General features: G+C 45.8%; 1 protein-coding gene across 2 annotated transcripts in view; it reads right to left on the bottom strand.

Annotated features, from left to right (window-relative positions):
- ESRRB (estrogen related receptor beta) overlaps positions 1 to 26,664 on the bottom strand; it is a 166,438-nt gene that overhangs the window by 130,590 nt on the left and 9,184 nt on the right. Inside the window, exons 3-4 of one of the 2 annotated variants that reach the window (XM_073349256.1) lie at positions 26,130 to 26,182; positions 24,563 to 24,755 (exon numbers count right to left, since the gene is read on the bottom strand). The exons of the other annotated variant lie outside the window; for it this stretch is intronic. Of the exons in view, the coding sequence (XP_073205357.1) occupies positions 24,563 to 24,615 (53 nt within the window). The 5' untranslated portion in view covers positions 24,616 to 24,755; positions 26,130 to 26,182. The remainder of the gene's footprint in view (positions 1 to 24,562; positions 24,756 to 26,129; positions 26,183 to 26,664) is intronic. 2 annotated transcript variants of the gene reach the window in all.

The following is a 26,664-nucleotide window of genomic DNA, read 5'->3' as shown; positions in this document are numbered from 1 at the left end:
GCTGAACAGTTCTGTATTCTCGCTCTAAGAAAATTAATGTTTGCCAGGCTTTTCTCCACATGACAGTGAAGATTTTCAGGTCATAGCTCCAGGTTTTCATATGCCCCAGTGACATTCTTTGGTCTTGCATTTTGCTGCAAGCAGTAACAACTATTTAAAAAAAAACAGATTGACAAAAGCTCACGAGTATCCCCAATAATTTATTAAGAGTAATTACCCTGTTAAAAGCAGCAATGTGTGGTTCTCAATAATGTTTGCATGTAGCGAAATTATGAGCCTTGTTCTGCCACCCTTACTCACACAGAGGAGTACCTCAATAGTGTGACTTACAGAATCAGATTCCACTCAGTGTGAGTAAGGATATTGGAATTTGTCCATATGTAACTAGCTGATATGCAACTACATGAAACAGCAATACATATTCTAAATGGCATAGATTGGGGGCAACATGATTTTTAAGCACATAAGCAGAGCAAGCACCTAACCTATTAAACTCAATGATATAGTATTACACACACAAGTATGTTAAAAGAACATTATTTTATGTTATTAAGGTTGCAAAATCAAGCACTCAAAAGTTACAAAATACCAGAAATAAGGTTGCCTGTGCAGCCTTATGATTATGATTGATCATGTAAAGAAAAATTCTTACTGTGTCTTTGCCCAGACAGTCCTAGTTCTTCCCCTCACCCCACAATGCCCAGTTCCATGTTCTCTGTCCCACCCTCCAGCCCTAATTACTGCCCCCCCCCCCCCGCTTCTTAACCCAAACTATTCTCTCACACCCTCAAACACTCTGCATTCTTGTCCCCTCTGCATTTAGCAGCTTCCTTCTTCCTGTTGTCTGGTAATAGCAAGGGGGCTCATAGAGGGCACGGGAGAGACAGGTTCAGCCCTGAATGGACAGAGCATTTGTGGGAATTTCGCTGCTGTAAATCTAAGACATCTCTACTGAGCAGGTACTAACTGCATTTTTTCAAGGGCTGGTAACTTGGCCAGATGTGGGCAGATTTCCATGGGGATGGCAGAAGGCACATACCTGACCCAAAGGCCAACTCTGCCAAAATTCAAGTCCCTGGCTCCAAAGCATTAGGGCAACAGTGGTTTTCAAAGAAGAGATCACCACAATTTTTTTTAAAAACACAATTGCAAAACCATGTATTATGACTGAACCATTTTGGTGGAATTTTTTTTCAAAAATATTCAGCCTGATGCAGACACCTGGCATGGAAAATTTCAGTACAAATAGTTTGTTTGGCAAAGTAGTAAGCCACTGAAAATAGGCTCTTATAAAGGTAAGTCCTGGGCAACTTTAACAAAAGGCAGTGCTACCAGCCCAATTTACAAGCGCATACCAAGACAAATAATTTATGGAAGTTCCAACTGAAGGTGCAGTAGTTGGATTGTTTAAACAGGCTGGTCTTAGTTTTTAAGACTTAACAGTGTTTGGCTTGGTCTGTATTTGTGCTGCAGACCTCCAAGGGGAAAAGGAGTGTCTAGAACATGCATTCTTTGTGTACCACAAACCATCTTACAAGCTCCAGTATTTGTTTATTTCACATAACTATATCAATTCATCCAATGCCTATCCCAGACCCAGTTACACAGGCAAGTATCTACACATTTTCAGCACAAGATTTCAATTATTTAGTTATTAATTTGCCCAAGAACCACCAAATACTGAGACTACAAGTAGGCCTACTTCAGCTCTCCAAACCTCTGACCACAGCCTTCACAAACAAATGCAATAGGAAAAGGAGTTGTAACCAAGAGGGCCACTACTGAGAGATGAAGCAGACTACCCTGTCGCTCTGTCGGTAGTCCGACTGCTTTTGGATGCACAAGGTCCTCAGCTCAATTTCTGGCTGGATTCCTCATACGCAAGGCTAATCCTGCAGTGGATGTTTACTCATTTACCTCCTTCTTGGTATTCCGTAGTGTCTACAGCAGATCCTGCCATTTTTAATTATTCTTGCCAGGATGCACTACCGATTCTCATTATATAGTCATAGGAGAGATGGAGACACTTCCCAAAACAATTCTCTCTCTTGGGATCAGATTTCTCACATTTGTTTGCAGCCTAGAGTTGAATTGTTGAGAAACTTCCAAGAAAACCCTTTCGGGGAGGGAGGGGGGAAAGGGTCAATATTATTCTCTATTTGCACTGCGGTAGCAGTGCCCAAAGATCAGCGTAATGTCTAGTGCCACCCCTGGGCGGAGCCTGGGAGTAGGCCTAAGGTCCTCACTTCCAATACGGTATTTTAGCCACAAGTCCACCTTCCTTTCTGATGAGCAATGAAAACCTTCCAGTTTTCGTAAGAAATGTTGCTTCCAGGGAACTTGAAGTGATATCTAGCCGCATGGCTGGCAAGCGAGGGAATGTCCAGGCACAAAAGGGCAGGGATAAAATGGCTAGAGGAACCTTAACTGAATTCTTTGACTTTCACGCAATTACAATCTAGATCTCAATGCTATTGTGATATCACAGATTTTTCTTTTAACATTATAATACCTGCCCTGGTCAGAGGCAAGTTAGTGCCCATTTCATACAGATGGGAAAAGAAGGAGCTGTTCTCTCTGATGAAGTCTTGTTAGGAAGACAAGGGAGGGAGAGAGAACAGGGGGATTACAACTCAAAGGTGCATCTGACCGCTCTGTACTGTGTGTTTGCACAAGTGCGTGAGTGTATCCCCAGGTGATATTATTCACAGGCACTAGCTGACAGTAAATAAGACAGTTGAGCTTGATTCATGAAGGATGACAGGAAATCTATAGCATGTGGGCTATATAATCTGCTTGTTACTGCGTAGCAAAATGAAAGAACAACAGTCCAATTACTGAGTCCTTGCTGATCCTGGGCACATCCTTCAGGCTCTGCTCTGTGCAGATCAGCCAGGGTCTGTCTGGGTCAAGGGGAAGCCTGCCCTGGCACTGACTGCAGGGAAAGGCAGCAGCATTTTGATCCCTTGGAATCACTGTGCTGCCTTGTACTGGATCCAAATGGAACAGGGCTGGTGGCACGTTTTTTGAAACAATCAGCTGGCTCCAGATTGGTGTGATTCAGCTGAGCCTCCAGTCAATGAGTGGCTCAAGCAGAAACGGTCACCGTTCTAGATTTAACCTGACACACTGGGATGGTCCCATACATGCTGGCCTCATAGGCTGGGGCTGGATGAGCCAGACAGCAGCACCACCACCATGTACATAGGTGCATCTGGCTCAGCATCAACAAACTGGAAAATGCAGGCCCTGAGACAACACAAAAAAGTCAGGGCATAATTACACAAAGCAAATGAACAGAACAATCCAGGAAACCACAGTGTTATAGAGTTAGATAATAAATACCAGCTGGAGGGAGAGGGGGATTCAGAGACCAGCGAGAAAAGGGACATCTGCAAATGGAATTTAAAAACAGAAGGAGAGGAGATGAGGGAGAGTTGCAGGGAGCCTGTTCTAGGTGTCTTCAGCTGCAGAGGAGAAGGCTCTCAGACCAGCAGTGGAGCGCATCCATGAAGGGACAGAGAAGCGGTTTATGATGGATGAGAAGCAGTAGCAGAGAAAGCAGCAGATAGGCCTGCAAAGTCAACTGGAAGGATTTAAAACCAAGGAAAGTGATTTTGCATCAAATCCTAAAGTGAATGGGGAGCCAGCAGAGTCATCCAAAGGTATGTCTACACGACAAAATTAGGTCAAATTTATAGAAGTCGATTTTTAGGAAGCGATTTTATACAGTCTATTGTGTGTCCCCCCACTAAGTGCATTAAGTCGGCAGAGCGCGTCCACAGTATCATGGCTATCCCAGAGTCTCCGCTGCCCATTGGAATGCTGGGTTGAGCTCCCAATGCCTGATGGGGCAAAAACATTGTCGCAGGTGGTTTTGGGTACATGTCGTCAGTCGTCCCTCCTTCCGTGAAAGCAACGGCAGACAATCGTTTTGCACTTTTTTTCCGTGCAGCTGCCATACTGCTGTCAGCAGCCAGTGCAGTAGGGCAACTAAACCATCGTCGTCATCCACCGTTTCCGCTACAACTCTGCAGACAACATACCATGGCAAGCATGGAGCCCGCTCAGCTCACCGCTGCTGTTGTGAGCATTGTAAACACCTCGTGCATTATCCTGCAGTATGTGCAGAACCTGCAGAAACAGGGGAGGAGGCAATGACAGCACGATCACGATAGGGATGAGGACATGGACACAGACTTCTCTCAAAGCACAGGCCCTGGCAATTTGGACATCATGGTGGTAATGGGGCAGGTTCCTGCCATGGAACACCGACTCTGGGCCCAGGAAACAAGCACAGACTGGTGGGACCGCACAATATTGTGGGTCTGGGATGATTCCCAGTGGCTGCGAAACTTTTGCATGAGTAAGGGCACTTTCATGGAACTTTGTGACTTACATTCCCCTGCTCTGAAGTGCAAGAATACCAAGATGAGAGCAGTCCTCATAGTTGAGAAGCAAGTGGCGATAGCCCTCTGGAAGCTTGCAACACCAGAGAGCTACCGGTTGGTCAGGAATCAATCTGGAGTGGGTAAATCTACTGTGGGGACTGCTGTGATCCAAGTAGCCAACGCAATCACCGAGCTGCTGCTATCAAGGGTAGTAACTCTGGGAAATGTGCAGGTCATAGTGGATGGCTTTGCTGCAATGGGGTTCCCTAACAGTGATGCGGCGATAGATGGAACGTATATCCCTATCTTGGGACCGGACCACCTTGGCAGCCAGTACATAAACCGCAAGGGGTACTTTTCAATGGTGCTGCACGCCCTGGTGGATCACAAGAGACGTTTCACCGACATCAACGTGGGATGGCCAGGAAAGGTACATGACGCTCCCATCTTCAGAAACTCTGGTCTGTTTCATCAGCTGCAGGAAGGAACTTACTTCCCAGACCAGAAAATTACTGTTGGGGATGTTGAAATGCCTATAATTATCCTTGGGGACCCAGCCTACCCCTTAATGCCATGGCTCATGAAGCCATACACAGGCAGCCTGGACAGTAGTCAGGAGCAGTTCAACTATAGGCAAAGCAAGTGCAGAATGGTGGTAGAATGTGCATTTGGGCATTTAAAAGCTCGCTGGCGCAGTTTACTGACTTGGTTAGACCTCAGCGAAACCAGTGTTCCCATTGTTATTGCTGCTTGCTGTGTGCTCCACAATATCTGTGAGAGTAAAGGGGAGACGTTTATGGCGGGGTGGGAGGTTGAGGCAAATTGCCTGGCAGCCAATTACGCACAGCCAGACACTATGGCGATTAGAAGAACACAGCTGGGCACGCTGCTCATCAGAGAAGCTTTGAAAACCAGTTTCATGACTGGCTAGGCTACAGTGTGACAGTTCTCTTTGTTTCTCCTTGATGAAAACTCACTCCCTTGGTTGACTCTACTTCCCTGTAAGCCAACCAACCTCCCCCCTTCGATCACCACTTTCAGAGGCAATAAAGTCATTATTGTTTCAAAATCATGCATTCTTTGTTAATTCATCACACAAATAGGGGGAAAACTCACAAGGTAGCCTGGGAGGGGTGGGTGAGGAGGGAAGCATTTGGTGGGGTGGTGGATGAGGGAAGGCAGGAAGGACAAGGCCACACTACGGTTCAAAAAACGTATTGAATGCCAGCTTTCTGTTGCTTGGGCAATCCTCTGGGGTGTAGTGGCTGGGTGCCCATAGCCTCTGCCCCTGCATTCTTGAGCATCTGGGTGAGGAACTTGGAGAGGAGGGCAGGCAGTTATACAGGGGCTGCAGCGGCAGTCTCTGCTCCTGCTGCCTTTCCTGCAGCTCCACAAGATGCCTGAGCATGTCACTTTGCTCCCCCATTAGCCTCGGAATTGCATCCTCCCTCCTCTCATCGCACTCATTTAACGCTTTCCTGGACTCTGCCATTGTTTGTCTCCACGCATTCTGCTGAGCTCTTTCAGTGCGGGAGGACTGCATGAGCTATGAGGACATTTAATCATGAGTGCGTTTTTTTCGCCTTCTAATCTGCGCTAGCCTCTGGGACGGAGATGATAGGGGGAGCATAGAAACATTTGCAGCTGTGGGAGAGAGAAAAAGGGAGAGTAGTATTTAAAAAGATACATTTTAGAGAACAAAGGAAAGACTATTTCACACTGAATCAAGCGATTCACATTACATAGCACATGTGCTTTTGGTACAAGGTCACATTTTGCCACTTATAATTGAGTACCTGCCGGTTTGGTGTGAGACATCACACACGCTTGGCTAGGCAACAGAATTTGGCTTGCAGGCAGCCATGGTAAGGCAAAGGGTTTTGGCTTCTTCAACCTTCATAACATGTGGGAACAGTTTCAAACAGCAGCGCCCTCCTTTCCCATACCAAGAAAAGCCCGTTGGGTCGGCCATTTAAAAGGAGGGGCTACGGTTTTAGGGTGAATGTGCAGCACAGCCCAAACCACCTCGCCACCCAATTCTCTGGGATGATCGCTTCACACACACACCCCCACAGCGTGGCTAGTATCAGGGAAGATCCCTGTCAGCCCCCCACTGCACGGGTAACAGCGGGGATAATTTCTTTTCAGCCAAAGGCAAACAGCCCAGCAGGAATGGGCACCTCTGAATGTCCCCTTAAACAAATTTCCCATATTTCAACCAGGTGACCATGAATGATATCACTCTCCTGATGCTAACACAGAGAGTACCTCCAGGAGAGCTTCATGGAGATGTCCCTGGAGGATTTCTACTCCATCCCCAGACACGTTAGCAGACTTTTCCAGTAGCTACACTGGCCACGAATGCATCCCAAGTCTTCAGGGCAAATTAATCATTAAACACACTTGCTTTTAAACCCTGTATTATATTACAAAGGTACACTCACCAGAGGTGCCTTCTCCGGCTTCATGGTCCGGGAGCCCGCCTTGGGAGGGTATTGGCTCCAGGGTGATGAACAGTTCCTGGCTGCCGGGGAGAAGGGATTTTCCGCTTGCCTGCTGTGCGCTATCCTCAACCTCCTCCTCCGCTTCTTCATCCACAAAATCCTCATCCCTGTTGCGTGAGACTCCCCCCTTGCAGGTGTCCACGGACAGTGGTGAGGAAGTGGTAGGGGCTCCCCCTAAAATTGCATGCAGCTCATCATAGAAGCCGCATGTATGGTGCTCTGACCCAGAGCAACCGTTTGCATCCTTTGTTTTTTGGTAGGCTTGCCTCAGCTCCTTAACTTTCACACGGCACTGCTGTGTGTCCCTGCTGTAGCCTCTGTCCATCATGCCCTTGGAGATTTTGGCAAATATATTGGCATTTTGTCTTTTGGAAGGCAGTTCTGCCTGCACGGATTCTTCTCCCCATACAGCAATCCGATCCAATACCTCCCGTTCGGTTCATGCTGGAGCTCTTTTGCGCTTCATGGTCTTGGGACTCCATGGTCACCTGTGCTGATCAGCTCGTCACGCTAGCCAAACAGGAAATGAAATTCAAAAGTTCCTGGGGCTTTTCCTGTCTACCTGGCCAGTGCATCTGAATTGAGAGTGCTGTCCAGAGCGACCACAATGGAGCACTTTGGGATAGCTCCTGGAGGCCAATACCATCAAATTGCATCCACACTACCCCAAATTCGACCCAATGAGGTCGATTTTAGCGCTACTCCCCTTGCCGGGGAGGAGTACAGAAATCGATTTTAATAGCCCTTTAAGTTGACAAAACAGGCTTGGCCGTGTGGACAGGTGCAGGGTTAAATTGACCTAACGCTGCTAAATTCGACCTAAACTTGTAGTGTAGACCAGGGCTAAGGCAGGGAGGGCACGTAGTCAACCATCAAGTCAGTCAGAACAACAGTGGCAGGGCCCTATTTTAACTGCTATTGTGCAGCAAGCCAGGAAGATTTCTTTATTTCCCTCCAATTTAACTTGTACTTTTCCTTCTGAGTGCCCCGACCCTCCATCACTTATCATCATCCATACCCATTCTGCCAAACCAGACAGCCCTTCAGAATGGAGCCAGACGGCAGCTCCCTCAGCCCAGGTAGCAGACAAGCAGCATGGCAAATGGGGCATGATTTCCCCAGGATTTGTGAAAAAGGCCTTCTCCTTTGCTGAGCAGATACTCTGGGGGTTGCTGTCCTTTTCCTGCCTCCCCCTTCACCTGTGCCCACCCCCGCCTTGTTATCTGTCAGCAAACAGTAATTAAAGATGTGGCCTGCTTGATAAAGCTCCCGCCGCCCTCACACATGCTGCCCTCTCGGACGTGTCTAATTAAAATCCTGATGAGAAGATGAAGAAATCCTAGCAGTCAGGAGTCTGGGACTCGCCCAGTACTTGGCCTCTTCATTACAGACAACGAGGCAGAGAGATATAAAGGACCCCAGGAAATGCTCCGACAGACCAATCGATGCAGCCTTTTGTGGGACATGATGGACCACTCCAGGCTACCTTTTGAACTGCACCGGATAACGAGGATGCCGCAGCATGGCTTACTGTATGGGCCGATGCGAAAGAGCCCTCACTAATCCCGCTAAACAGCACCTGGGGAGTCCCTGCTGACTGGTAGCACTTCAGGGTCAACTCATAAGACCATTTAGTGAATTCAACTTGAGTTATAATAGCTTGTCACCTGCACTCCTCTCACCTACACAAGCCACAAACGTCAGGGTCCACAATGCCAGTGCACTGGAATGTTTTTAACTTCAGTGCACTCAGACAGGAAACCTGTGTTAGTGCATGTGCGAGAAAGCAACATCTATGAGCATACACACGTGGCAGAATGAGGCGGGGGGGGCATGTGTTTGTATTACTAGTGTGTGAAATGCAGTTTTCATTTTAGGAAGTTCTTTATTTAATATTTTTCCATTTCATTGTATGCATTTGTATTCACCTCTAAAAGCAGCATTTGGGGCATATGAAATTGAAATGAAATGGTGAATTTTTCCATTCAAAATGATTACCATGAATTCTATACCACTGTACTCACACACATTTCAGCAAAATGGCTATCTTCATGTTTATTTTTTAAAGCGAGGCCATTTTTACAAGGAAATGGGCCCATTTTCACTTGAAAATTAGCCTGCTTGCTCAAAACATTTGCACTGCTCAGTAAACTGTGTTGCAAAAAATGGTTCCAGTTTCAAGACCATAAGAAACCATGAATTCAAGTTGTTTTGTATTTTCTTGAAGTTTTAACCGATGTGCCCCTGGGGTGTATGTAGAGATGAACATTTTGAGTGTATGTGTATTTGTGTACTCTTACTGGGATGAGGGAATATTTGCATGCAAGAATGTACGCGTGTATCTATTTGGTTATAAGTGCAAGCGTACTGAGTGTGTGCATATGACGGACAGAGAAAGAGAAATAAAGTGTGTACAACGTGTGGGGCATATGTAGGAATCTGAATTCTTTTAAAAGTTCATATTCACCTCTCCTGTTCTGCCAATCTTTGGCATCCTCAGTGTGGCCAACTCCTGCAATTTCATCATAAGCCTAGCAATACTTTAAGGGTTTCGTAAAATGCTCGCTCCTGGACTCAGGCAATTATCCAAGATTCTCTGCTTTAATACTTTAAATAAACCATTTTTCTAGACTTCCTGGTTGCAGAGAAAAAAATTGAAAATTTGATACCTAATGGTGCAAAAAGGCAGAAGACAATCTCATGATTTTTACACCACTTGTAATATTTCAAGGCCTAACTCTTGGGTTTTGAATGCTAGGGGTTTGCGACATGGTATCCTCTGCTATCCCTGTTCACGCAGCTCTGTTAAAACCCCTCACTCCTGACCTGCAGCGCTCCCTGCTATTCTAGTTCTGGGCTCTGCATTCAGAGCTCTGTCAATGTCTAAAAACTGGACACTACAGCAGGAGTGCAGGAACCTCCCCTTGCTCCACCTCTTCCTGCAAGGCCCCTCCCCCCGCTCCCTCCATAGCTCACTGCTCTTCCACCCTCCCCCCCAGCCCATTACTGGATCCGTTCCACATTACTGGATCCCTCCATCCAGCTGTACTCCCTCTGCTCTAGGGCTGGGACAGGAGCTGCAGCCGCTGATGCAGAGCCTGCCTGCCCACAAGATGCAGGTAGAAGGCAGCCCGGGCTGAGCAGGGGCTGGTGTGAGTTGATGAGCCAGCACCTTCCCCACCTATGGTGACCGGACACTAGAACGAGAGTGATGGTAACACCCATTGTTTCATGTTCTGTGTATATAAGATCCCCCTACTGTATTTTCCACTGAATGCATCCGACGAAGTGAGCTGTAGCTCATGAAAGCTTATGCTCAAATAAATTTGTTAGTCTCTAATGTGCCACAAGTACTCCTTTTCTTTTTGAGAAACTATAAAATAAGTGACTAGTGCTGGTCTAACACGGAGTTTAACATGCAGACAAAAACCAAATCCCACAGCCCACATCGCAATTAGAATCAGCAACTGTCAGTGGCAGCAGGAATTGGTCAGTCAGGTGCCAAGTTACCCACTGGCTTCAGAGGGAACAGTGCAGAAGCACTGATTATAATGGAGTTCACAGATACTGCTGGAAGAGGAGAGTAATGGGGGGAGGGGGAAGGGCTGCAGAGAACAGTGCAGCAGACCTGACAGGGAGGAGCTCACAACTACTCCACTTGCAGTTCCCACAATAGGGGGCACTCTAAGATATGAGGCAAGAGCACTGGCAATAGAAGCTCTCAACTACTCCAGGCCCAGCAGAAGGCGCTGCAAGGTCAGAGGCAGGAACATTGGCTGTGGGGAACCCACAGCTACTCTAGGCACAGCAAGAGGCAGTGTAAGGTCGGAAATTGGAGCACAAGTGTGCAAAGCTCACAGCTACTCCAGTCCCTGCTCTTCCAACAGGAGGTGCTGTAAGGTAAAAGGCAGGAGCACTGGCTGTGGGAAGCTCTCAGCACGGTCCCAGCCTGTCCCACTACCTGTACTTGATGGAATGACACATTGCTGCAGCAGCTAATAAATAGAAGTAATTTGATTAGCTTTCCCTAACTAGCGATAAGATCCTGACAAACCCTTTTTAATGCGTTTCTGGAGCAGGATGAAATTGTTTCATTTGGAGAGCAGGGCCCCTCGGGAGTTGCCTCCAAGCTCCTTTAGTGAGAGGTAAAAATATGCCAATCATTAATGAGGGGAGAATTACAGAGACTTTAATGCAATCAGAAAAGAGGAGCCCTGAGGCAGCTGGGGAATAAAACCTGCCCTTAAATCAGAGGCAGGCGGCTAGAGTATGGAAATAGAGGCATACATGAGCATGCACAAACACAGGCATATAGACACACACACACACACACAGAGCTGCTGTAAATAGTTTTGCCTGGATGACAATTACAAATGCCTGCCTACTCAGCAAGCTGTATCCATCTTGCTTAAAAAGTGATCATAAAAATCACATCTGGCAGCATCTGGCTGGCAGCTACAAGGGCTCAAAACAGTTCATTTCATTCACTCTCTCATCAGATCCACTTGTTAAAGGGGGAAAGATTGTCTTCTCTTAATACCTGCCCCCCATATCACTCTCTCTCATACCCACATACACAAATGAATCTTTGACAATTTAGGTTTTCAACACCTCAACCCAAAAAATATTTTGTGCAGGAGGAAGAATGGCCCCTGGGTATGAAGGGATGCCCCTTTCAGGGCTGGACTCGCTGCGTGAACATAGCATGTATAAACCCTCATCTCATCTCAAACCAGAACCCTCAGACCAGCAGCAGTGGCTGCTGTGGGTATATTACAGGGCACCTCCTTGCCCCTGGCCATTTCAGCACATTCACTTTCTGCTCAGGTGGAAGCAGCTCTCCAGTGAATGCTATAACATTTATTCAAAAGCAAAAATTCTGTAAGCTGCTGGTATTTTCCCTGGTACAGTGGCAGGCGCATGTGGTTTTGCCAGGCTCTGCTTTTGCAGATACCAGGGTTCTTTAGGGACCTCCTTTTCCTAAAGAAACAGCTTTTGTGCCGGAAGCAGAGCAGCGTGGGATTCTAGCCCCCAGCCCATAGAAAAGGGATTGACTGGGTCAGCAGGGACCAGACTCACTAACACCATCCATGTTGTGGCTTAGTGGAATGATGACCAGAAGAGCAGCTCTTCACCTCCTGAAATCACCTTCACCTCTTTCCACCTTGTCTCATCTGCTGCTTCCCTGGGATCAACTCACTAATAAGTGGAGGCAGTGGAACATCAAAACCCAACCACCCCTTCCACTTTTCTTGTCCTTGCAACAAACTCAGCAAGGGATGTCACATGAGGGGCACACACAAATCTATTAGCCCTCCTCCCTGCCTTGGATCCACTGGCATGAAGAATTGGCAACAAAGTGGCAGCTTTCAGCATCCAGTGTGATGGGTGATTTAAGGCCTGTTACTACCTGAGGAAGTGTGGGTTGGTGGAAGTGAAGTGGAAGGTTGTTCCCTTTTACAAAAGCCTCTGAACTATAGAAGTGTTTAATGTGTGGGGAAGTGATACCACTGCCCTCTGCTAGGTGGAATGACAGTCACTATTTCAGTGCATCATAAACCCTGCACTGGTAAAGCTAAGGTGATTCCTTTTTCACTGCAGAGGTAGGCCTGTATTTTTGAAACAGAAAGGCCTAAGTTCCATCCCCACTTATGATGGGTGGTCACACAATGACGTAGCCACTGAACTGAAGTCCAAGGTGACCAAGGCTTACCAGCTGTTTAACCCTAGAGACAAAGGGGCTTATGCTCAGTGAGTCCATACAAAAGCATGTAGCGGGGAACCTGGAAACCAACAGAATGGCAGAATGGGAACCCAGTAGGAACAGAAAGTAAAGGGCATGTCAGGAGACCTGGCCTGGCACACAGACCCCAAAACACCAGCAGAAAGAGTGCTTAGCCCTGTGAAGTGCACGGCCAATGTCTCCCAACAGCAACTCCCTCTGGCCACCTTAAGCACATGAAGATGGGCTCCAAAGGAAAGACAGTACAAGTCCTCTGTGGCTTGAAGGAGAGTAATAGTGGTCAGTTACCTGATGGAAGGGGGAGGGAACCTTAAAAGGCTCTCCCACACTCCCTCAGTAGTCTTGCCCCTCTAGGAATGAAAGGGTCAAACAAACTGGTCATGAGACAGATTCCTGCTGGGTAGGCCAGTAAGACTGAAAATTAGTGCGCCCTGAAAACCAGAGAAGCCACTTTCCAGGAATTATGTGGACAAAGCTGAGAAGGCCTGGCGTAACCAACATCAAGGCAGCAAGATGGTCCCTGGTCTGGCAGAGAACTCAGCAAGAGTCTCCAGCAGAGCTCTTCTTGACCTGCTGCTCACAAACCGGGAAGAATTAGTAGGGGAAGCAAAAGTGGATGGGAACCTGGGAGGCAGGGACCATGAGATGGTCGAGTTCAGGATCCTGACACAAGGAAGAAAGGAGAGCAGCAGAATATGGACCCTGGACTTCAGAAAAGCAGACTTTGACTCCTTCAGGGAACTGATGGGCAGGATCCCCTGGGAGAATAATATGAGGGGGAAAAGGAGTCCAGGAGAGCTGACTGTATTTTCAAGAATCCTTATTGAGGTTACAGGAACAAACCATCCTGATGTGTAGAAAGAACAGTAAATATGGCAGGCGGCCAGCTTGGCTTAACAGTGAAATCCTTGCTGATCTTAAACACAAAAAAGAAGCTTACAAGAAGTGGAAGATTGGACAAATGACCAGGGAGGAGTATAAAAATATTGTTCAGGCATGCAGGAGTGAAATCAGGAAGGCCAAATCACACTTGGAGTTGCAGATAGCAAGAGATGTTAAGAGTAACAAGAAGGGTTTCTTCAGGTATGTTAGCAACAAGAAGAAAGTCCAGGAAAGTGTGGGCCCCTTGCTGAATGAGGGAGGCAACCTAGTGACAGAGGATGTGCAAAAAGCTACTGTACTCACTGCTTTTTTTGCCTCTGCCTTCACGAACAAGGTCAGCTCCCAGACTACTGCACTGGGCAGCACAGCATGGGGAGGAGGCAACTAGCCCTCTGTGGAAAAAGAAGTGGTTTGGGACTATTTAGAAAAGCTGGACAAGCACAAATCCATGGGGCCAGATGCGCTGCATCCGGGAGTGCTAAAGGAGTAGGCAGATGTGATTGCAGAGCCATTGCCCATTATCTTTGAAAACTCATGGTGATTGTGGAAGGTCCTGGACAATTGGAAAAAGGCTAATGTAGTGCCCATCTTTAAAAAAGGGAAGGAGGAGGATCCAGGGAACTACAGGCCAGTCAGCCTCACCGCAATCCCTGGAAAAATCATGGAGCAGGTCCTCAAAGAATCAATTCTGAAACACTTAGAGGAGAGAAAAGTGATCAGGAACAGTCAGCATGGATTCACCAAGGGCAAGTCATGCCTGACTAATCTAACTGCCTTCTATGACGAGATAATTGGCTCTGTGGAGGAGGGGAAAGCCGTGGACGTGTTATTCCTTGATTTTAGCAAAGCTTTTGATACGGTCTCCTTTAACTTGCTGGCAAGAATACTGTGGAAGTATGGGCTGGATGAATGGACTATAAGGTGGACAGAAAGCTGCATAGATCATCGGGCTCAACCGGTAGTGATCAATGGCTCCATGTCTAGTTGGCAGCTGGTATCAAGTGGAGTGCCCTAAGGGTCGGTCCTGGGGCTGGTTTTGTTCAATATCTTCATTAACGATCTGGAGGATGGCATGGACTCCACCCTCAGCAAGTTTGCAGATGACACTAAACTGGGAGGAGTGGTAGATATGCTGGAGGGCAGGGATAGGATACAGAGGGACCTAGACAAATGAGAGGATTCGGCGAAAAGAAATCTGATGAGGTTCAACAAAGACAAGTGCAGAGTCCTGCACTAAGGACAGAAGAATCCCATGCACTGCTAAAGACTAGGGACCGAATGGGTAGGCAGCAGTTCTACAGAAAAGGACCTATGGGTTACAGTGGATGAGAAGCTGGATATGAGTCAACAGTCTGCCCTTGTTGCCAAGAAGGCTAATGGCATTTTGGGCTGTATAAGCAGAGGCATTGCCAGCAGATTGAGGGACGTGATCGTTCCCCTCTATTTAACAATGGTGAGGCCTCATCTGGAGTACTGTGTCCATTTTTGTGCCCCACACTGCAAGAAGGATGTGGAAAAATTGGAAAGAGTCCAGCAGAGGGCAACAAAAATGATTAGGGGACTGGAAGGATGACTTATGAGGAGAGGCTGAGAGAACTGGCATTGTTTAGTCTGCAGAAGAGAAGAAGGAGAGGGGATTTGATCGCAGCTTTCAACTACCTGAAAGGGGGTTCCAAAGAAGATGGATCTAGACTGTTTCTCAGTGGTAGCAGACTATAGAACAAGGAGTAATGGTCTCAAGTTGCAGTGGGGGTGGTTTAGGTTGGATATTAGGAAAATACTTTCACTAGGAGGGTAGGGAAGCACTAGAATGCGTTACCTAGGGAGGTGGTGGAATCTCCTTCCTCTGAGATTTTTAAGGTCAGGCTTGACAAAGCTCTGGCTGGGATGATTTAGTTGGGGATTGGTCCTGCTTTGAGCAGGGGGTTGGACTAGATGACCTTCTGAGGTCCCTTCCAACCCTGATATTCTAGGATTCTATGAAGTAAGGGCTCCTGAAAGACATGGAATTTGGGGGCTGGTTCACTCTGGATTCTGTTTCATTCATTGTTGAGGGAGGACTTATGATTCTTGGTACTGTCTGGTTGTTGAGGGAGGGCTTGTTCTGGTTCATGGTTCTGCACATTTCAGATCAGGTCCAATTTTCAGCCCTGGCCACTCTGTCTGGGGTTCCCCTCTAATTCAAGGGACCCTCTGGTTCTGCCCAGAGGTTCAGTCTGGTTCAAGGTTCTTCCAAGGTTCTTCCCAGGGATCCTTTCCCATTAGAGATCCAGTTTCTATTAGACATATGGTCCAGTTTGGATTGTGGTGTCATTTCTATCATAGGCCTGCCCCGGTGTGGAGCGGTCACGTTCCTGTTGGAAAGTGCTCCATCTCAGATCCTGTACAGCAGCCCCTATGAGCACAGTCTCCTTTATGCAGCAGGCAGAGGTGTGAGATGACATCACACTCTGCAGCTTCAGACACAGGACTGCCTCACTGTAAATGACTCCCTCTCATTCTGGTTTGTTATGATTAAAAATGCACATCGCCTGGCGAGGCCTTGGAGTGGAACCCACCTGGAAATTGGATCATTAATATTCCCTCTCCTGCCCATTGCCATGATTTCCAGCCTCTTCACAAGTGATTGTTTCAATGCAACAGTTTTGGCTTGAAGACTGAAGTGGCAGGGGTGGGGAAGGGGGAGAAGTTTGAGACCCCAAACAGGTTCTGTTCATCACTTTTCAGCCAGTTTTTCCTACATCCTGGCATCCAGTCAGGCTGCACCACTGGGCTCTGTCCAGAATGTCTTCCTGCATCTCACATTGCCTCTAACTCCTCTTCCAAAGGATCCCGAAGAACTTCACGGCCACTGAGCCTCAATCCTCCAGAGAGGTGGGTCAAGATTATCCCCATTTTACAAAGAAAGAAAGGCACAAAGAAGGAACTGACTTGTCCAAGGTCAGACACAGTCAGTGGCAGAACAGAACCCAGAAGCCCGGACTCCCAGTTGTTTGCTCGAACAACAAGAGAATGCTTATCCCACTCATCTGTGTCACCACATATACTTTCAAAGGTTTGGCTGATTGAGAGAGTCAACCTCAGTTAAAGCAACAAGGAGTACTTGTGGCACCTTAGAGACTAACAAATTTAAGGTGCCACAAGTACTCCTTGTTGTTTTTGATGATACAGACTAACACAGCTTCCACTATGAAACCTCAGTTAAAGAAGGGATAGGACACAACAGAAAGCAGGAAGGTCCTGGAGAATCAGGAATGGAGACACTTCTCATTTCTAGCTCATTTGCGACCCACATTGACTTGTCTCATCAACACGTGCTGTTAATCTATCTTCAGCTTCCTGTGGTTCATGAATAATTTAAGTAGTGAGAGCGGTGCAATTTTCCCATCATTGCTTCTGCTCTTTAGGAATGCATCCTTCTTTTTGGGTCCACACTTTAGTCCTGACAGCTCGAGTGTGAGGGGATAAGAAACGAGTAGCTGTAACAATCCCTTAGATGGAGAGGAGTTGCACATTGAATGGTACTGAGCAAGCAGTACTGGGAAGTCTGGAGATGGCACAGCACTCTCAGACCATTGTAAATGCCCACAAGACCTTCAGAACCTCCCACTCCCTGAACAAGGTCATCTATACTATGTTAGGTAGCACCCACCCAGCACAAGGCTGGCAAGACAAGAACACTGGTCACAGGAATCAAAAGGCAGATATTTTCTTCTCAGCCATAAGCATCCTCTCCACCCTGTCCCAATACAGGGTAGAGGGGCTTTGCTCTTTACTTGAGAGCAGCCAGGCTCATCGAGAGGACATTGCTTTGGTTTTAACAGAGGGAACTGCAGGCAAAGCAGCTTCAAAGAGGCTAATTGTACATACTAAAACAGAGAAGTTAGAGATGGTGTAAGCTACAGATCCCATCCAACTGATCCCACCAGAAACGTACTTAGCAACTCGTGCAGGACTAGGCTGACTATTGATGCAGGAAAATCTGTTTATTAGGTGGATTGGCCAAATGTTTATTCATTTACTTGCCAGCACCTTTGGCCAATCTACCCAAGGGACACCTTTCCCCAAATCAATAGTTTAGCTACTTAGATTGTACATGCTTTGTGGCAGGGGCTGTCTATTTGTACATTGCCCAGAACAATGGGGCCCCAATCCTGCACTGGAGCCCCCTAGGCACTGCTGTACTATAAACAACAATAGCTGGGAGAAAGTAGGAAGAGGAATCATAAAAGCAATAAAGATTGTGTATTCCTTGCTACTAACACAATTGCTGGGCATTGTCACAGAGGGGCCACCCCACCTACACTGAAGAGGAAGAGTAAACGGGAAGGATCAGAGGGCCTAGGGGGAAGACAGGATTTGCCATACCTGCTCAAGCCACTGACCCATCAACCCCAGTGTCCTGTTTACAGTAGGGGCTACTAATTAAGGCTTCATTAGGAAGTCAAAAACCCAACCCCAACTGACTGTGCAGTGCTGCACGTGAGGAAGAGTCCTTCATGCAACAGAAGGCAGCTCCCCACAGCCACCACTCCCACACCATTGCCTACAGTGCCTCCTGCAGCATGAGGCTGGCTTTAGACCTCCTGGAGTTCTTCATGTGCCTGAAGCTTGCTTTTTGCACACTGAGCCAGACCCTCAGTATCTACTGTAAATTGGCACAGCTCCACTGAAGACAAAGTTGTGGGCCTCAGGAGGCATCACAGACATTATGGTGAAAGACACTTTAGAAAAAACTATAAAAAAAACCCTACTACATCACTGTGTGTAACGCATATCAAGCCAGCGTCCATTAGAGAAGCATGGTGGAGGATTTCCTGACACGAGAAGAAACTTAGTCTCATGATTAGGTTAGTGTCATAGACTGCTGGTGTTGGGCAGGTCAGCCATTCTAGTTCTGTCTCAAACATCTGAGGTTTCTATCAGATCTCAGAGGCATTCCCTCACCCTTTCTCCCATCATAACTGGGTTCCACAGCATCCTGATCCTGCTCACACTGTGTACTTTTTAGGGTGGTGGTCTCTGTGAATGTTACAAAGGACAGAGTATAGGTGTTCTGTTAACATTGTATCTTAGTGAGTACTGGCCATCATGCCACAAATTAATGAATTCCTGAGATTGCTTAAGGAGCTGGAGGACAGAAACCCCATCTGGTATAGTCTCCTCTTCCCAGCCAATTGTTTCCATCCTACCTGAACTCTGGCTGGACTTCCCTTTCCCCCTGTCCTCAGCTAGCACTGCTCACAATAGGCTCACTTCTCTCCACCCTAACCCTCCCTCCCCAAGGACAAGCAAAGTTATTACAATAATGAATTAGCCAGGCTGCTTACCGCTGCCAGTGGCAAAGGCAATTATCCCACTCCACGTCCCCAGCCGCTGCTCAGCTCCCTCATAAAGAGAGGCTTTTGGGGCCGCTTTGTGCTTTGATTGGAAATGAAGAGATTGCTAATTAGGGAACCCCTGCTGGGACCGGGCTGGCAGGAACAATGGTGAAATGGACGGAGCACACGTCCATTTCGAAAGGGAGAGAGAGGAATGTGAGCTCCTCTGCAATGTAGGCATCCTCTACTCACACTATAAACAACAGAGGAGACAATTTTATAGCGCTTTTCACCTTTTAAGCATGCTAATTTGTTTATGGGAGGCTATAATTTGGTGTGTGTTTGCATAGGTCAAAGCCTATAGTTTCTCTGTACAGTATGTGCATGCCCCCCCCCGACACACACACACACACACAGTCAGCTCCAGAGATGCATTTTCTTGAAATGTGCATCTATATGGCTCAGTGCGTATTTCTATCACTCACTGGACAGCACACATCAATCCCGTATTAACTGGGAAACACACTTAATGTCCAGACAAGCCTTTCCCATCTCTAACTTCTATACAAATACTTATTAATTCATAGAGTCACTGAAGTTAGAGATGGAAACAACCTATCAGATCATATAGTCCATCCGACACTTACCCAGTATAGCCCTGGGCCCTATAACTAGTTTTCCAATGTTTTGCTGTCCAATTTAATTTTAAATGGACAACAAATTAATTTAATTTTAAATGGACAATGGAGCTTCTACCTGGATATTACTTCACCACTAGTAAGAAATTTTTCCTAGTATTCAGCCTGAATTTTCCTTCTCTTAAAGTTTATCCCAATTCTGTAAATTATAGCTTTTTGGACCATAAACAACTGTTCTGTTGTTAAAGCTAAAAGAATAATGTGACAAATAATTTCTCCTATGTTGTTTTGTGAATTGTCCATGAACAGATTGTGAAGTTGTTCCATTTATTTCACACACACACTCACACCCCATCTCATAGACCATCTATAGCAATATCATTATACATAGAAAGCGCTTGCTCTAGGTTCTAGTCACTTTGACAGTGGATAAAAGTAAAAAAAAAGTCTATAAAAGTAACAGAGTAACATACAAATCACACTCATTAAAAAACATCCTGTCAGCAACAGAACAGACTATCACTACCTGTTTATTTGTTATGCTAAAGTATTAGTGAATTTCTTCAGTCATTCTTGGTTTTGGGTGGTTTGTGAAAATTTGACTGCAAATATTTGCAACTCACGCTGTGTTGGTCAGTTACATAAGATATTCAACCCTGCAACAAAACCACTACCACAACACATATGCAACTAACCAAGAGCACAATTTTCAAATTGTATATTTAACTATCAGAGCAGTAATTTGTGCTCTATTGTTTCTTTCACCATGTGACTCATGAAACTAACCTAGACCCAGTTAGGTGACTTATGTAACTAAACACAATGCAAACTTTAAAACTGAATCTACATTTAAAAGTTCACTTTTGCACATATTTTTTAGCTCAAATGCTTAATATCTTTTGTGAGAATTCATTCAGTAAAGCTTGAGTGTGAAAATCTTGGCAGAACATAATCATAAAAGGGTTGCAAACACAGTTGAGCTGAAAATCCCTTTCAAATTCACAGACTGTTTCCCCCCACTGTTTGCTCAGCTCCAGCATTAATATCCTTCAAACCGCTATAGGTAGTTTTCACATTTCCCCCTTAGTCATCATTTAGCCAAACTCTACATATTTAATGCTTTTGATCTTTCCCTCATAGAGCAATCCCTCCAGCTCTCTTACAATTTTTGTTCTTTAACTACCCTCCAAGATTCCTCTATCTTTTTGCCATTGCAGTGGAAAGACTGGCAGTCTTATCAGAGCTGTACGGAGAGGGAGTATTCTACCTCACTGGCTCCATGAGGTGCTGCTTCTGTGTGCACAAACAAATCCCATTCAAAGACTAAAATTCTCTCTCTCATTTTTTGGGTGTCATGCCACTGTGCCAACTCAGATCCTATTTGCTGCTCACTATTATTGCCTACCATTAGACCTTTACTGCTTTCCACCTATACATCAGTTATTAGAATGTTTTCCCTACACATATGTATATTCCAAAAGATAGAAAAAAACATTAAACAGTTTCAGTTGACACCAATGTAGTTATCTATATCGTGTACAAAACCCAAGCACTTAAAAGCAAGGAAATAAAGGGCCAGATCCTAAATTGCTGTAATTTGGCATAGCTACACTGACATATACCAGCTGAAAATCAGCTTCCATAAGTATTACACAGCACACATCATAAACAGAACCGTGTTATTCAAAGAAAGACCTATTCCATCACAACAGCCGTATGTCTGACGCATGCAGGTCATTTACATGTATTATTCTGGCTATTTTCATTTCAGGATCTAAGTATTTTCTTTTAAAGGATGGGTTAAATGGGAAACATCAGTTCAATGTGTTTATCAGCTGACTGATTTTTTTTAGTAGAATATTTACAATTGTTCTTTTAATGAACTGTAATTTAATAAAAAGAGGAGTAAGTGTCAACTTATGATAAAATTATGAATGTAAGTGCACCTGCATTGGAGATTGATCAATAGATGTCATTAATGGATGCGCACACACACACAGTTGGTTTTTGACTGGCCCTAATACACTACCAAGGGGAGTAATCTCCCCCACCCACCCATATATACTGCTCTTGCATGGCAACAGGACAGTAGCTTGCATCACAGCTGGTATGCAAGGTGGAGGGTACAAGCAGAAGCTGAATGGCCAAAAATCCATTTCTTGTGAGCAAGTGGATGAGGAGGAAGTGGAGCTCTTTCCCCTGCCCCCCACCCCCTGCTGAACTTTCCATACATACACAGGTGTGCTGCAAGAGTTGACCAGGCACAGGAGAAGAAAGCAAGCAAGCTGCACTGTGAGATGGAGCCAAGTAACTTACCTCCCAATTCTCCCTCACTGGGAGAAGGAGGGGAGCACAGTAGTTGTGAAAAAAGAAAAGGAGGACTTGTGGCACCTTAGAGACTAACCAATTTATTTGAGCATAAGCTTTCGTGAGCTACAGCTCACTTCATCACGAAAGCTCATGCTCAAATAAATTGGTTAGTCTCTAAGGTGCCACAAGTACTCCTTTTCTTTTTGCGAATACAGACTAACACGGCTGTTACTCTGAAACCAGTAGTTGTGAGTCACAATTATTCCCCAGGGCTCTTCCTGAGGCTACCCAGCTATGCACTGCCCCTATATCCAGGGCAATGCTTAAAGCTGCAATCTGGCCTGTAATGTGTGTGTTTCTTTTTCCAGAAGGGCTTTGTGTAGGATTTATGTTTTGAGTTTACTGATGAAAGAATCACATTTTCAGGGTCAGAGTTAGGTTGTTCTGTTGTAGTTTAATATGCATTTCTTTTTACTTGGTGTGAATAATGTGCATATGTTATTTATATAGACAGCGCAAAATGTATAATGTCCTTATCTCTTTACTTCCTTGCTTTTAAGACCTTGGCTTTTATAAAGTATGTGATTTGCCACTGAACTGTTGCCAGTTAGTCGCCTCAATTGGTTTCTTAAACAAGGTCTTATTTGGGATATTTCCCTTTTTTAAAACATTTTTTCTTCTTTTGTACAAGTAACTGAAGACACAGTTTAGATGAAAGAGATGGAGGGGTCACTAGATTATTGGATTAAATGGAATGAGTGGCATTTACCACACCAACACTAGCTGGAAACCAACACCGTGCAGTGAGAGATTTAAGAAGCTCAATCAATTGAGCTTAATCAAAGAGCAGTTTAAGAGGTGATTTGATCATAGCCTATAAGTACCTACATGGGGGAAAGATTGCTGATAGTAGAGGGCACTTTAACAGAAAAAGGCACAAGACCCTATAACTTGTAGCTGAAACTAGACAAATCTGAGACTAGAACTAAGGTGCAAATTTTATAGGGAGGGTAATTAACCACTGGAACAATTTCCCTACGGGCATGCTGGAATTTCCATCATTTGAGGCATATCTGCACTTTGATCTGGGGATGTGATTCCTGGCTTAAGGAGACATCACCAAGCTAGCTCTCATTACACTAGCGTGCTAAAAATAGTATATAGCCATGACAGCACAAGTGGCGGGACATGCTAGCTGCCCTGAGTACGTACCATCCAAGACCCAGCATGCCAGCTTAATGAGAGGTAGTAGGAGTATGCCACCTCAAGCTGGGAATCACACCCTCAGCTCAAAGTGTAGGCATACCCATGTAGTCTTCAAATCAAAATGAAACGTCTTTTTAGAAGATATGCTCTAGCACAACCAGAAGTTATACAGGAATTACTGGATGAATTCTATGGCCTGTGTGATGGCAGAGGCCAGCCTGAGTACCACAGTGGTCCCTTCTGGCCTGGGGGGGCGGAGAAAACAAACCCTATGACTTTATATTCATTTTGCCACTTTGAAATTGTTGTAGAAAGCAGTCATCTGAAAGAGTGCGATGTGTACAAGCCACACAGTATCTTTGCTTCTGTCAGTTAAAGGATTCACCTACAACAAGGGCTGTTGGAGAATATATTATCCATCATCTCTTTATTTTTCCATCAGCTAGTTTTCATAGAATGGCAATTTCTTAAATATTTCACTATCTCTGCCCTGGAAAATTGCCTGTTTATGCCAATGAGAATATCTGTCTAATCTATCAGCATTTCTAAAGCACTTGGATATCACAGTGCTAAATGCTGTGCAGCACATGGATTTAAAAAAAAAAAAAAAAAACACTGAGACTGGTCAGTAAAATTCATCCATGTTTTGAGTTTTTTGATGTCATTGGGCTGGTGAAACTCTGCAAAATAGATTAAATATTTTAAAAAGTTCTGCTCTGTTTACTCAAACTTTTCAGAACATGTACCAGTGGTCAATGAGACTTTACCACTAAAAAATAAAAAAAAAATAAAGACTTTTTCCTTTTAGTTATAAGACTAAAGTCACCTTTATCACAGGACCATAGTTGTAAATCAGTTAATTCCATAACCCTGCCTCTCTGTGCCACAACTTCTCTCATCCGTCCAGGATCACTTCTTTTCCTCTTATTATTATTATTATTATAATAGTTAATATTTATATTATGGTAGCACCCAAAGGCCTCAAACTGGGATTGGGGCCCCACAGTCCTCAGTATCATGGGCTAGGAATGGGAGCATGGGCTCAGGTTTTGGGCAGGCTTGTACAGCCCAAGGTGAAGTCTGGGCCACCATGTCTTCACTTGTGGGGAAGGGACAGGTACTGAGACTTGGCAGGGGGAGGAGGAGGAAGTTGGGCGGCGGCTCCAGGCTAGGAAGGAGGGCTCCAGGGGTCCCAGTTGCAGGCATGTTCCAGCTCCTCTAGGTTCTCTCGCTGTTCCCCGACCCAGTCCCAGGCCCTGCAGCAGCTACTCCAGCCCCTCTAGGTCTCACTCTCACCTTTGCCCGCACCCACAGACATGCATGTGTTTATGTGGTAGCAGGGTCCCCACCATATTTCCACTGGAAACATGTACAGGCTTCTTTTACTCACTGCTCCTACAATCAATAGCTTCAATGACACCTTGTCAAGGTGGTCAGATGTTTTAAGGGGGCAGGTTATCATCCAGTCTAGTGCCACCTGCTCGTGCCTCAACTTTGCTATTTGGGGGCAGGTTATCCAGCATTAGTACAACACGACAGATACAAGCAAGACAAGAAGGAAGCTGACCTTGTGTTGTAAGTTTCCAGGACAGCTCCTCCACTGGTGAAATACCGCTGCATTCCAGAAATAAGGTCCTACTGACAAATTAGCAGCTTGGCTTCTCTTCTCAGAAACGTGCTTTTAACAGAGATGCAGGGGCTCCCAGATGAGCAGGAAAGCAGCAGCACAAACTCCCACTTGGTTGCATTTTAAGAGATGCCTGTAGAACATCTTCTCTTTTAAAAAATGTGTGTTTGTACAACAGCAAATCAGCATTCACATTTACCTGACATTTCAACTGGGCTCAGAAAAAGGGAGACAGTGCTGTTTGTGGCTTGGCATGGAGTATAAATAGTAGTGTGGCTCCCTACCACTCCTGACCTGCCAGGAGTGTGTCAGGTCTTTGAGGACTCCGAACAGGAGATCACACACCATTAGAGATTCAGCTTTTTATTCCAGTCAGGATCAGGGCCCAGATGTGCTAAGCACTGTACAGACACACAAGGGGAGAGAATGTCCCTGCCCTACAGAACTTGAAATCTAAATTTGAAACAAGATACAAGGTAAGTGTAACAATCAATCAAGGACCACCAAGGGGGGAGGGGGAGTCAAATCATTCTGAAAGTGTTATTTTTCTTTTCTAATGAAATTAGCTGTTCCTGACTGCCGCCCAGCCTAGGCATCAATGGAGAGTTCAGACTCTGGACCCATCCAATCTCCTTTTCTCGCCCCAGGATCTTTTGAGGAAGACCATGTTAAAGTAGTAGTTCAGGAGGTGCCTTATTCCCACAATGTGCTCTTAAGTTACTTACAGAGCACACAGCACTAAGCACCAAGACACTAAACTCTTCCCAATTACCACTGCATTTTGCATAGAGAGCATTGTGAACGGGTCACCTTTTTACAGGGGCCTCATCTACTTGGTGGAATTTTTAGTTTTTAGCATTACACTTTGTGACAATAAAATTAAATGTATTTATTTTCCATAGTTATTTCAGTGCTTTACAGGGCCCAGTTTTCAAAAAGGCCTTTAAAACTATACCTGTAAAATTCATAAGGGCATCTGTTTGCACAGACAAAAACAGCATTCGTGCTTGCAATTGCACTTGTATGAGAAGTGAACAACTATGCATCCACAGTGCGTCACTGGAAAACCTAGTTTGTTTTAAGCATGCACTTCTAATAGGCCCATTTTAAAGCCTGGCCTCACAGTGCTTATAGCTGGATTTGTGGCTTGTCTCAGTAGTCAAGGTCCAGAACAGAACCGGAGGCCTGAGCTTCATAACCCAAACAGAAAAGCCTGGGAGATTGGAGTAGCCCTCATCTAACCTTTCTCTTACCTTGGGCAAATCTAGTCCTACCCAGCTCCTCCTTCAGAAGCCATGCTGCCATTGGCCAAAGTCTACCCTAGAGCTATGCAGTAAGCAACCCTTGGGAAAGCAGCATTAACTCCCAAGCCGAAATATGGAGCATCAACCAGGGAGGACAGCTGGTTTCTAGCCCCTTCTACAAAACAACACAGAGGGAAGACCCAGTGAAGTTCCCCTGGTGTCCCAGGCAGTCAGAGGGGGTACACTATTCTGTTGACACTTACCACCGTCATCCCTCCAGGCAGAGGAGAGAAGGGGGCCATTCAGCCCTTACTGTCTGTAAAGCAATTTGAAGATGAAGAGCTCGGTCAGTGCCTGAGGTTGGGCTATTGATGCACATACTCAGCAGGGGATGAGAGCAAAGAAAGACAAGGGCTGGAGCAGAATTAGGTGCTCAAGTATTTGGGAAAACTCCCCATACCCTGCTACGCAGAGCAGCAGGTCTGTGATGGCCCTCCCAGACGGACCACTTGAAAGTTGGCTCACTGATACCTGATCCACACTGTAGCCTCAGCAATGTCATTTTAGAGGAGTGACACTTTCAGGGGCTGGGAACAGCATGGAAAACACAATCCCGACTGCCCTGCCCTAGAAGGGAGAGGAGAGGGACCTTCACATACATAAAGATGCTCTCGCTAGCCTGGCTGCCCCTCAAAGCCATAGAAGCACCACCAGTCTTCCCCATCCCCCAGAGGGAACAGAACAGGTATCCCGTCCCCATCCTACTCCAACCCCCAAGAGGAGTCTAGAAGTGGTACC

The sequence above is a fragment of the Lepidochelys kempii genome, chromosome 6 (genome assembly GCF_965140265.1).
Source record: "Lepidochelys kempii isolate rLepKem1 chromosome 6, rLepKem1.hap2, whole genome shotgun sequence".
NCBI lineage: Eukaryota > Metazoa > Chordata > Testudines > Cheloniidae > Lepidochelys > Lepidochelys kempii.
The sequence above is the reverse complement of the archived record's forward strand: the minus strand, read 5'-3'. Positions and strand labels throughout refer to the sequence as shown.